The 12,989-nt window shown below is 39.3% G+C and overlaps 1 protein-coding gene across 6 annotated transcripts in view; it reads left to right on the forward strand.

Moving 5' to 3' along the window:
- RHBDD1 (rhomboid domain containing 1) overlaps positions 1 to 12,989 on the forward strand; it is a 32,622-nt gene that overhangs the window by 2,586 nt on the left and 17,047 nt on the right. For 5 of the 6 annotated variants that reach the window (XM_052685352.1, XM_052685353.1, XM_052685356.1 and 2 more), the window contains 2 exons: positions 5,431 to 5,946; positions 7,584 to 7,716. In XM_052685352.1, coding sequence (XP_052541312.1) covers positions 5,514 to 5,946; positions 7,584 to 7,716 — 566 coding nt within the window. In that variant the 5' untranslated portion in view covers positions 5,431 to 5,513. Of the gene's footprint in view, positions 1 to 223; positions 914 to 5,430; positions 5,947 to 7,583; positions 7,717 to 12,989 lie in introns of those variants that run through there. The other variant, XM_052685354.1, reaches the window with a different exon arrangement.

A 12,989-nucleotide genomic window follows, 5' to 3' on the forward strand; every position in this document is an offset into this window, starting at 1 on the left:
TCCAGCCCTGAGGAACCTCGGCGTTTGCGCCCCGCCTGGCTGTGGTTGGCAGCGTTACGTGCCCCCCGCTCCCCTTCCGTCCCGGCGCGTTCCCCTGCGGACGGGGCGGCCGCTGCGCGCTGCCTCACCCGCTGTTGGGGGGCAGCGAAGCGAGTTCCGGCCTCTGCATTTTACTCTGTAGCGTCGCGCGGAGTTCCGCCCTGATGGGGGTTTTGTTCGGGCAGCGCTGCGGCCGTATCAGCCCTGATAGCGCCTATCGGCGGCATGCGGCTCCTGCGCTCATCTTGGCAGAATTGATAGGAATAACGAAATGTCTTTTTACTTTTTGCCAGAACTGCATCCGCTTTTTTTCCTTACAGCAGTAAGATGGTTAAGAAAAGTAACTACAGCCTGGAGTGCTGAGCCCAGAAGGGCTCTCGTGTTTCACGGATCTGGAGGAGGCGAGGAAATGCTGGTTGTTTCACTTTAATTACACCGAGGAGTTCTTAGCTAAGCGCGGGAGGATGATCCTCTGCTGTGGTGATGCAGTTTTAGGATGGTCTGAGAATTGCAGTCAAGTACGAACAGTACAATTTTAATGGAAGCAATTAAACGTCTGTCAAATTAAGAATCAAGCTGGGGCCTATTCTGAAATCTACTTTGTTCTGATTTGGAGCTATAGACATATATATGTTTATAACTGATGTCCCTTCAGCAGTCCAGTCACACAACTATCAATATTTACTAAAGCTCACTTCACTTATGTACTTTGTGAATGTTTAGATGTATCTTAGCTGTTAGAAGTGTAGTTACTTACTACCAGTTTCTAGACAGGATAGTAAAAACATTTATCACAACTTGTGTTGCTTTGTTCCACAGAACAGGGAAGGAGCTTAATATATCCATTGTTGCCCCCCAGAAGGATATTTTGCTGGTATGTAGTTCTGACTGGCTTCTCACAGAGGTTTAAAAAGAGCTGATGTTTCAAAGATTATCTGCTGATTTGTTTTTCTTCCTTGCTTGATCAAAAATGCTTCATCTTTTTGACCACATATGGCATATAAATTTAGGAATACAGAGAGAATGGTCTCTGTGTTGCTTTTAAGTATTTTTAAGTGATGAAACCTACAGCAGCATGTGGCTCCTGAGTGAATTTGGAACAGATTTTTTTCCAGTGAAGGAAAACACTGAGTTCATTAATTTCTAGTGAACGTCATTTCTAAGGAGAGATACTAAAAAGTAGCCTTCCATTAAAATCTGTGAAGGTTTCTGCTTTTGTTTGCTCTACACTACAACTGTGCACTACAATTCTATTGCATGAATTTATATAAGCCAAAACGGCTCTTTTTGATGGTAAGCCTGAAGTGTTCTTCCTGACTAGAATAATCTGCACCCGTGAAAAGAGCGTGTGTGTGTAAATGCACTTCTCTGTACGTATAAATATACCCACACAAAGGCAATACGTAATAGAAATATTAGGTTGTTCCATCTGGGGAGCTGATTTGTACTGCGCTACAAGAAGTGATTGACCTTTGTCTCCAGAGGAGGAAATAGTGGATCTTACTGATGTATGCGTTACCAGTAAATCCTTTTCACCATAGATCAGGCCTTGGTCTTGAGGCACAAGAGCATAGTATCTATTCCCACAGTGACTGCCTATGAAAGCAAATGTACAGACAGAAGGATCAGGATGGAAGGATCAAGGAGAGTAGTTAGGCCCTGGAACGGGCTGCCCAGGGAGGTTGTGGATGCCCCGTCCTTGGATGTGTTCAAGGCCAGGTTGGACGGGGTCCTGGGCAACCTGATCTGAATGTGTATGTTTGGTGGCCCTGCTAGGCAGGGGGGTTGGAACTACATGATCCTTGAGGTCCCTTCCAGCCCAGGTGATTCTGTGATTCTGTGTGATTCTGTGATTCTGTGGAATGAGTTCACGGTAGACACAGTGTTTTATGCAGTGATTGCATTTAGTGTTTCAAAGCTTGTTGTAGCTGTAGCTGACCTTTTCCCTGCATACTTATTAAATAAAAGCAGGACGGTTCACCATGTTTAAGATGTTTGTGCTTTTTCTTGCATGTTTTTTTTCTTGTTTTGTTTATTCTGCCTTCCTTGGTCCCCTTTGAAGTTTGAGGCCAATAGTAAGTGCATTTTGCTGATGCTTCCTTTGTAGAACTCCTTTTGCCTTTAAACCACAGTTTCTGTTCTGTTCTTTGCTTGGATATAAAGCTTTGTACTGAGTTTCAATCTTCATCGATGAATAGTGTGGGTCTGCTGGGCTTTATTTGCGGTCTGAAACAGTTTATGCTCAGGATTTGATGTTTGCCCTTTTCATCCTTTACGTGTTTCTAGTGGTGTGGCTTTGGTTTTGTGTTTTTAATTTGGCCTAGCTTTAGTCTGGATCTGTGGGCCAAATGCTCAGGTTTTTCTTCTGGAGTGCTTCTCCTTCTCTTACTTTAGTTTCATCTGAAAGGAGAAGAAAACACTTTGTAGCCACTTCAGAGAACCGAGAGTTTCACTTCAAAATCACACTCCCAATACAAAGTGAATCGCTAACCCTGGGGTTTCTTCTGTCAGCAGAGTGTTGTGTAGTGCTAAGGTCCCCCAGTACAAATGGTTTTTGGGAGGCATGAGGAGAACTAAACAGTGCTAGAGAGAAGGTTGCTGACAGACCTTCCTAGTGGGAATGTGCCATGCAGGTAGATGACAGCTATGCTTACCTTCAGTGGAAACGAGATGCATTTCTCTTGTGTTTTTGTAACATCTGGGCTTACCTTGCAGTGCAGCTGTTGAGGAGCAGGGCAATGGGCTGGGTTTTGTTTCACATCAACATGAATCACAATTTTAGAGTGAACTTCTAGAAGTTTAGAGGGGAATGAGGGTTTAAGGAGAATCTTCGACTTCAAACTACAGCTGTAGTAGGAAAAGACAGTAATGTTTCATTTGAACTACAATTTACTAAAATATTTACTTATTGGCACGACTTTTCAGTAATCTGAACTCATAATATTTTATGGCTGTCAAGCCAGCCAGGGAGTTTGTCACAGTAAAAAATGAAAGCTTATGTGCTTTGCACTTGGTTAGTACTGAACCAATGGATTCTGAGAACGTTTAGTTCAGACCTTTTTTCTTGAGTAGGTGACAAAAATGCAGACACGTGGCAGCTGAGGAGCAACACAAACGTCCTCTTCAGGTCCCTGCTGGAAATTTGTACATTTAGAAGTGGGTGGCATAGTTTAAAAAAAGGAAAAAAGAAAAAAAAAGAAAAAGAATAAATGCTTCATTATTTTAAGCCTTGTTGGGCTTCTAGTGAGCAGAGTAGAGGCTGAGAAAGAATGTTCAAACAGCTGAAAGCTCTCTATATTTCAAGTGAATTACATTAACTAATTAAATAACTAATTTGTTTTCTTTCTTTATGTATTTATCCATTATAATCAAATGCGTAATGTGTTTTTGGCACCCATTCCTGGTTGCTCCCAATAATAGGAAGGATTTACAGTACCTAGCATTACTGCAGTTGTGGTGTGAAGCCTTCCCGCTCTCACGTGGTTATGGTGCTGACACGTGCTGCCTGCCGGTTGTTTTTCCGGGGTGCGTATATGTTAAAAGTATGAAAACTGGAAAATAAATGCTGTCAGAAGAGAGCGAAAGCTTTAAAAAGTGAGACTATGTACTATTTGGCAATCTGAACAATGTGGTGTGGCAAGAAGTTGGGGTTTCCATGTAGCCTGTGTTTAAATTGGGTTGGCTTTTAAATTCTAATCGTTTTTGTCAGCTGTTTTGTGGTGGGGAAAAATGTAGCTGTGTCAGTGGCAAAAAAGAAAAGTCAGAGCTTTGGGCTCGTGAACGTAAGAATATTTGGAGATGGTGATACCAACATTGTGACCTGATACGTTTTGAAAGATGACATTACTTAGATAATCAGAAGTTTCAGTTACTTCTTTGAAATATAATTTTGACATTAAAAAACAAAACAAAACAAAAAAAAACCCAGACAAAGGCTGACACTTGATTATCATTTACAACAACCATTTTGTAAGAGGTCTTAGCTGTGTAGTTAAGTTAGGAGGATTAGGATTTGTTTCTTAAAGGTCCCAGCACAGCTGAGTTCTGTACTCAGGGGCCTGGAACAGTGGGTTTCTGCTGCTGCTTCATTCTGCCTCAGACCAAGCTTAGACCATGGGAAGAATGTAGTGAATTTCCTTTCTTTGTAGCAGATGAGTTTATTTGTGTTCTGTTCTATTGGAGTTGCTTTGAGAATGTAAGCAGGTTCTTCCTCAAGTGCCGTGCTGAGCATAAATGCAATTTAACAAGAAATCCAGAGATTACAGCATCGTAAATTTGATTTGCTCAATTGTTCAATGCCACTTATTGTCAAGTGTGAACTGCCATAGCGATTTCTGCTGCTTCTGCTGATGTTTAAGGAGAGGCTGGGCTGTAGGTGGGCTTTTCTTCTGCTCAGCCCTCTGCAGGTTTTGTAGTTTCTTTTGCTCATGCAGGATCACGCAGTTCAGAGGTGATTTCCCTGACTTTTCCTTGTGTTTGCTTACTTTGGTGCAGTCCCATCAATTTATTAATGATACTCTGAATACCTAATGAAAACTGCTTGCAGAGAGCAGCTGTCTGTAGAAATGCAGGGTCTAGAATCCCGATAGGTATTGCGTGGAACGTAAAACTTTGCATCTTGAGCATCTTGATGAAGGTATCCACTCTGCTATCTCTGTGTCACTTTGTGCTGCATTCTCCATGTGCAGGTGCCTTCGCCTCTAAGGACCGGCAGAAGTTTGGAGTGCTTGCAATTGTAACCTTGTTTCTAGCTAGATCTACTACTCTATTTCTTTTTTTTTTTCTTTTTTTTTTTTTCTCCCTACATTTATCTGTTGTAAATAGAACAGAGAAGAGATTAATACTTTGATGCAGTTTTGTTGGCTTTTTTTTTTTGTATTGTTCTGACGTGTGCTTTCCTCCTATAGTATTTTCCCCACTGCAAGCTTTGAAACTAGAATTTTAATTTTAATCTACAAAAGCAAGAGCCATTTTCAAAGCTTTTGTGTAGAAGCCCTTAGGTGTGTGTCTTACTTGTTGAAACAGTAACTTGGAATTTCCAATCTCAATTTACACTGAGTATGAGGAGAAGTTAGGGAAAAAATCCTGAAAGCAATACGTGTAGCAAAGTTGAGAGGCCTGAGAACCAAGTTCCTGTCCAGGTTTCTTTTGTTGTTTTTTCAAGAGCTTTCTGCCTGGAAGTTTAATGTAAGTGAATCAGGGTATTAGTGAGAAGATGTCTATTTTTCTTTTTTCTTAGACCAGATTAAAATTTTCTTCTCATTTCAATTGCTCTGCTTGAAGAATTTGCTGTTTGTTTGTTTTTTTTTTTTTTCTTATTGATTTAAAAGAGCACTTAGTCTGAAAACACAATAGTACATGTATTACAATGCAGTTGTTTTTTTCTTTCAGTGTTTCCAGAACGTGTATGGCGTTGGATTTGAACAAGAGTAGAAGTAGAGTGAACTTGACATTTCTTTGAGTAAGAAGCAATAATGCAACGAAGGCAGGGAAGAGTCAATGCTGGACTGCTTTTGCTGCTTTACCAGATTTCTCAGGTTGGACTTCAGAACATTCCTTCTGTTACCCTCGCAGTGCTCGTGCTGAATGTTTTTTTCTTCCTGAATCCCGTGAGGCCGCTGCATGAGGCGTGCATCAGTGTGAGGGAAGCTTTCTACAGACAGAACTGGCAGCGTTTACTGCTTTCACCTGTCCACCATGTTGATGACTGGCATTTATATTATAACATGATTTCCATGCTTTGGAAGGGAATAATGTTGGAAAGGAGACTTGGAAGTGTGTGGTTTGCGTACATAATTGCAGTATTCTCAGTGCTGACTGGAATTGTGTATGTGCTGCTGGAACTCGTGCTTGTGAAGATTCTGAATGATCCTTCGTATGAAATGAGTTGTGCTGTAGGCTTCTCGGGTGAGTTGGTCCATTTTAAATGCAAAAATAAGTAACTATGGATAATATATAATGTTTGTTGAATGAAGTAAATGGACAGATGGACATCCAGGTGCGTCTGTGTACATTATGTCACTGAAGTGATCATTTCTGAAATTTAAAGCATGTGCTCCTTGTGTGTCCAGTTCTTGTGAGCAGCAGCCTGTGTGCACATGCTCTGTCCAGGCAGTAGATTAAAGTAGCTCTGACAGACTTACTGTCTGTAGTTGATCTTCCTAAACCTTCAGCATTCTCAACATGACCTTCAGCATATGTAATTTCAGTCAGAGCAAGTGTCATATATGTGGAGCAGATGTTAAAGAAGAAATGAGTATTTTCCTGGCAATAACTGTTTCTTTAAGAGCCAGATTGTATGCATATTTATGGCCCATTCATTTCTCATCTCTTAAGAGTTTTAGGATGCCTGGATTTATTTCCTTATTTTGCAACTGGATGAAATGGACCAGGCCCTTTTTCTCATAGCAGGAACCTGACAGTACAGCAGGCCTAGGCCCTTCCAATAGGCAGTTAGACCTCAAAAATAATGATTAAAAATTGAAGCTGTACATAGAATATTCTGGTGAGCCAAGGGAGGATTGGATAGAGAAAACTCCTCAATGATGTGCTGCTATCAAATATTTCTGCTCTCAAGTAAATGTATGGTTTCTGAATAAGGTCTGTCAGCAGCAATAAATGTAAGCATGGGCTGTTCAAAGGAACATTTGTGTGTATTATCCTAAAATAAGAGTACCTACCTCATATTAGAGAATGTATGTGAAAGAAACCCGCTGGGTAGAGAAAGAAGTTTTGCTGTCCTGTGTTCTCCATGGTGTTAGAAGAGGGGAAACCTTTGTCATGTTTTTTAATTTAGTATATCTTTGTTCCTGTCCAACTTGACTGTCTTTTCCATACTTACTTATGTCACTTTTCCCATTTTTTTTTCAAGTGATTGCATTTTCTCCTGAGAATTTCATAATCTTTCTTGAATGTTCTGATAAATAATGCAAATTCATTCTGCCATATTGGCTTTTTATTTGCATGATAAAACAGTTGCAATCAATTAGAAATAAATTATTGTGATTAAAGGCAGTTTATCTTCTTCTTTTTTTTTTTTTTTTTTTTGCAGAAACAGGTGATTCTGGAGTATATGTAAGATGATTTTTCCATTAATTCAGAATTTTTGAGCATATTGCTGACCTTCACACATGCCTTTGTCTTGTTTTCAGTCATGGCTTTTCTCAGCTTACTGTACATTTTGAGTTAATTAAGTTTGCCCATTATTACAACTAGAGCTCCCCTTTTAAATTGTTGTATTTTGTTTACTTGAACAGCTACAATAAATAGTTGTATTTAAAACGAAGCTTTGAATTGGCTACATTACACAAATATGTAATTTCTGTCCTTAAGTGACTGAAAAGTAACCCCAAAAAGCAACAAAACCAAAACCAACCGTTGTTCTGACATGCAAGAATATTGCTTTGTGATGCTGTGAAACTGCATGATGTGATATTCCAGTTTTAATAGCTGTCATTTCAGCAGCTAAGTCATAACAATAATTAATTTCTTTGCTATCTGGACACAAGTGCTTCTCTCCTAATGTTATTTATTCTTGTTTGCAGGAGTCTTGTTTGCTTTGAAAGTTCTTAACAACCATTACAACCCAGGAAGAGTTAGCAGCGTCCTTGGATTGCAGATATCCAGCAAGTATGCTTGTTGGGTGGAGCTGGTGGCAATTCATTTCATTTCCCCAGGGTAAGTGCATGTAGTACTTCAGAGTTGGTAGATGAGATTTGGGTTACCTGAAGTAGTTTGAAATGCCTATGAGGTGTGAGGAGTGTGAGGTAGTGCCCAAACCGTGTGCTGGGGCTACAGTTTGGTGCTGAGGCTTTTTTCCTTAACACCATTTTCACAATGAAGAACTGGAGTATTGTGTCTCAAAAGTATGGCAAAGTTCTGGAATGAAGATAGGAAGTTGGTGGGCACTGGGAAGGGATGTTCATTTTGTGCAAAATGGCTGAACCTGGGAGAGCGCTCTGCTGCTCTGCTTTTTATTTTTCTTCTGATACCTTCTGTCAATTTCTTCTAGTCACTGCTCTAGTTTACCATTAAACTGACATCCACTCTTTCATTTGCTTTTTCTCTTTTTCTCTTGCTCTCTTTTTTTTTTTTTTTTTTTTTTTTTTAAATCTAGGGTTATCTGGATAAAATTCATAGTTTACTGTCCTGCAGTCTTGCTGACTGTCTCCCTTAGTTTTCCTTTGTGCTCATCTATGCCAGTGCAATTTTTCCTTTGTCTGCAGTTAATTTCTGGAGTTGTAGTTACAAATCATCTGTTCTCTTACATAATGTTTTATAAATTATAAGTGTCAATGGTATTAGAAAATGTGTGTGAAAGAAACTCACAAAATTTACTAACTGCCAAATTGTAATTCACGAACAATTTGCTGCTTTTTAGAAAGATTAAAGAGAGGAACAAGACTGACATACTAATCATTAGATGCTATGATGTGGCAGGTAGAACATTTCCTAGACCAGAATGAAAATTCAGATATTACTTATTTTAAGCAGAGTTTACTGCTTTCTTTATCATTTATTGCTTGACTGACTGAAACAAGGAATCCCAAGTTAAAAGACAAAAGAACAGTGGAGCTGTTTTTCAATTCAAATGCAATTTGAATTGTCAGCTAAGAGATCACTTCCATGGTATTAAAACTCAAAAGTTTTGGTGTATTCATTTTGTTCTTCTGATAAACAAAATGTTGTTTTAGCATTAGTTAGTTTTTTCTTGATACATTGAATAACATTTTTTACTGTTGAAGAATAGTGGAAAAAACAGTGGAAACGATCTGAAGCGAAACCATGAGCATATCACATATCTAATTGGTGGAAGAAGAATTCATGAGGTTAGTGGTTGGATGCAGTTGGGTTTTTTATTTTTTTCCCAGTTGTGTTACTGCAGATGTATTCTGGAGGTAGAAAGTAAATATGAGGTATAGAAATAATGTTAAAAATGTCTCTGTAATTTGCATAGAAGCTTAGGCTGCTGCCTTGTCTAAACAACCCCTAATTATGTTCAATTCTGATACCTAAGACAATTTCACAGCACTTACATATTAACAGAGGCCACAGAAAGCAAGGAACAGGCTACAGAAATTAATGTCTCAGAACATAATATGTTTAATTAGTAACTGGCAACTGCCTTGAAATTAACCACAGTAATTGGCTCTCAGGGCAGTACTGCTACATCCTCTTCTGCATGCTCAAGGCATGTTAGTGTTTTTGAGGTGCCTGATTAGATGGTGTTCTTTTGTAGATCAGGGTGCGACGTCTTGTTCTGAATAATAAGAGGTCAGTAAGTGGTGCAGTGGTTCTGTCCCATCAGACACAAGATGTGTTTGTGCAGCCTTTAGTGGAATGATATATCACAGGGTCATCCATAACCAATGAAGTACTGAGAAGTAATACAGAGCCTGATGAAAACTGTGAATCTACATTCTGTGACAGAGATGCAGATCTCTGTAATACACGTTCATAGCTGACAACTGAAAACAAAATGGTAGCATACAATGGATCAGCTATGAGTATTAGTTGCTTCCTTTCTCATGGGGTCAAGGATCTGCAGGAACACAGCTTCGAAGCAAATCACAGTCAGAAGAGGTCAACATAATACAATTGCTGAGCTCTTCATTAAAAGGAAACAAACAAAACCTTTGTATACTTGAAAATACTGGAATATATTTTGGCAAATTTTGTTTGAAATTTTAATTTTTTTCTTCCACTTTCACCTCTCTGTTTTAATTCTGGTGCAGCCTCTAGCATGACTACAAATATTCTGCTTTGTTCTATTATTTTTCCCGACGAGAGATCTTTTCTTATGTGCCTGTTCTCTTATCTAGTTTGCTTTTTTAATTGTGGATGTGTTTAATGCTTAATGATATCACTGAGTCATTGCTGGCTATTGATCGATTTTACTGATGATCTGTGTTACTGATGAGAATGTTCCTCAGGAGCAAGAGGGCATGGAGGAGAAACAAACAAAACCGCGCACGCACCCAAAAAAGCACAAGCAATTTGTCAGGGATGACACTGCGTGGTGAAAACCATGCTCTAACAGCTTGTTTTGTTAATCGTCTTTTACTTTCCTCTGTGTTACATAGTTAGTTACAAATTTCCAGTTTCCAGTCAAAGATGAAGTGCTGTTGTCCTGCACATGTGTGTAAAACAAGTTGACTTTTACTTATTCAATGAGTTAATTTGATCTAATTTGCATTCAGGTGGTTTCATTAGCACTGGTAGACTGTGTGCCTTTCTTTCTAAGCAAGTGTCTTAGTTTTCATTTGACATAAAATCGTTTTCTTCAGTGTCTGGTATGATGCTCTGTTTTTGGTTCTAGGAGAAAAACGTGCAGCTCACGCAGTCACGTTTCTAGTTGCCTGCTAAGCCAAGGCCATTCGCAGCAAAGGGCCCAAGGAGCTGGGGGGGAACGGAATTAAGACAGCTGACTTGAGCTGGCCAAAGGGATATTCCATACCGTATGGCATCAGGCAGAAGGAGTTTTGAAGGAGGATGAGAGTTCATCTCTCACTCTCTTCAGCTGCTCAGGGGTTTAGCTGGGCATCAGCCGGGGGATGGTGAGCAACTACTTGTGCATGTTGTATGCTTTCAGCTGTACATATATAGTCATAACTACTTTCCTTTTCCTTTTCTCTGCCATACTAAATAGTTTTATCTCAGCTCATGAGTTCTACTTCATTGTTTTCCCTGCTTCTCTTCCCCATCCCACTGGGAAGGGGAGGAGTGAGTGAACACCTGTAAGGTGCTGAGCCATCTGCTGGGTTAAATCACTACAGCAAGATTAAATTTTGAAGCAGAGGCTATAAATTCATGTGCACGTGACTACATGCTTGAGTTACTTTTGAAATAAATTGTTACTATAAATAATAAGGTTCATCACATTATCTGAAAATACCCATTATTTTTTTTTCAAAATAAAGTTGGTCTGGATTTTTGTAGTATTTCTATTACTTCTTTGTTGAGTGAATGTATACCTGAATGTAGTGTAGCATCAGAGTAGGAGATGGATGAAAATAAGTTCTTGTCACAGAAGACTGCAGCAGTGGCTGAGCTAAGGACATACCTTTGCTAAATAAGTGGCTTTGTTCTGTGCATGAATGATAATTCCAACCAGTCTTTCAGGTTTGCTGTTAGGAGGAAACTATAGAAGTGAAGTGATACAGGCTTCCTTGTTCTTTCGTGTGCTCTGTCAGGTGAGTGATGCCACAGAGTGGAAACTAGTCAGGATAAATGTGCCAGCAGTGAGGAGATTACTTGGATTGTGCATAAGAATACTGGGACAGTATTCATGTTAAAGGATAATATTGTGAGAGGCTTGTAAGCGTTGTGTCAGAACTGGGTAGCTGACGAGTAAATGTTGTCATATGGTTTTCATTTTAATGACACCGATTTTCATGGAATCTACACAGCCAAATGAAGAAGTATAATTAATTCTGTTTGGAAGATTTTTCTTGAGTAAAGTGCGCATCAACTTGATGGCACGTTTCTTCAGGAAATGGCATTTAGACATATTGCATAATCATCGTTAGTATGAAGTGGTTTAAATAATATCTCTGGGGAGATCTACATTTTCTAACAAAAATTAAATGAGGCTTCATTTGAATTTCTTTGTATCAAAGAGAACATTAGTTAATATTGATAAAGCTTGTTGACATTTAGAGGGAAAAAAAAGTGTTTTAAAAAGCCAAGAGCCCCATTTCTATTTCCATTCAAATTTCAGTTTGTATTTATACAAAGTGAAGTTGTAACACACAATAGATCTGTCAGTTTTTCTGAACAAGCAGGAGAAAAGGCAATGGTTTATCTTGTTCCTGCAATCAGGAGAATGTTTTTGTCTAACAGCATAATAAGTCAACTTATAGAAATAGACATTGAAGTCAACAGGATTCCCATATTCTTGGGAGCAATGTAAAAATACTCTTTTGGAATCATATGACAGGAGAGGTTGCTTTATGGCTGATAATATATATATATCTAATCCTATATATATATATATATATATATAAAATATCCAAACTTATATTCTTTATTCAAAAAGTACAAAATAGGAGTACCCTCAATTTTCTGAATTTGATATGAGAACAGTGGAATTTATAATACAAGTGAAGGGAGTGTGTTTGGAGAAGACCTTCCTACAACTTTTGTGCTTGTAATAAATTGCATTTGTGCCTTTCAGCCAAAATGGCATTTAATTCCATGTGCATATAGCTCTGCCTCGTGAAAACAGTTTCAGTTTTGTCATTAATTTCAATGTCAGGAGATAGAACTTGTAGAAAGAAGAAATATATTGTGCAAATTTCTTAAAAAGGCAATCTACTTGTAGTGGGAGTGCTGAGCTGCAGCTTGAAGCAGTGATTGAGCACCTGGTGGGCAGGCAGGGCAAACCAGGGGAGCTCAGGTGCACGCAATGTACCTGAGTGATTGGAAGGGGAGGAGCCAGGAGCCACTCCTCCCAGACCTCATTGAAGGGTTGGTAGTGGAGATAAAGAGATCTTGCTGGAGATCCCAGTCTACCTGAGGCCTTCTAGAGGTAAGTGCTTTTTTTCCCTTTGATTGTGTCTATGGCTGCTGCATTTGTTTCCTGTTAGTGTTTTGTTTCCTCTTGTTCTTTCTGCTCAGTCTCCAGAAACTGAATTTCCATCTGAGTAGAGTGAAAGGTGACTTTGTTTTACTTCCAGGCAGTGCTTCATGTATTTCCAGTGGAATACTTGTCTTCCATGGATCTGTGTTTTACCATCTGACTCGCTGCGCGTGCCGGGCTCTGTCCCAAAGCTCTCCTACTGGCCTGTCCCTTCCAGTTTATATAGGCGCTGATTTCTGTGGTACATTCAGAACTCCCTCCTTGTCTTTACTGTATCCTATCCTACTTTTTTTGTCACTGTGCCAAGGTTGCTTTAAATTATAGCTCTATCTCTTGTGACTCCTACATCCTCTCTCAGCTTGTTGTTATT

The sequence above is a fragment of the Tympanuchus pallidicinctus genome, unplaced genomic scaffold, assembly GCF_026119805.1.
Source record: "Tympanuchus pallidicinctus isolate F22 unplaced genomic scaffold, pur_lepc_1.0 scaffold22, whole genome shotgun sequence".
In the NCBI taxonomy this organism is placed as follows: Eukaryota; Metazoa; Chordata; class Aves; order Galliformes; family Phasianidae; genus Tympanuchus; species Tympanuchus pallidicinctus.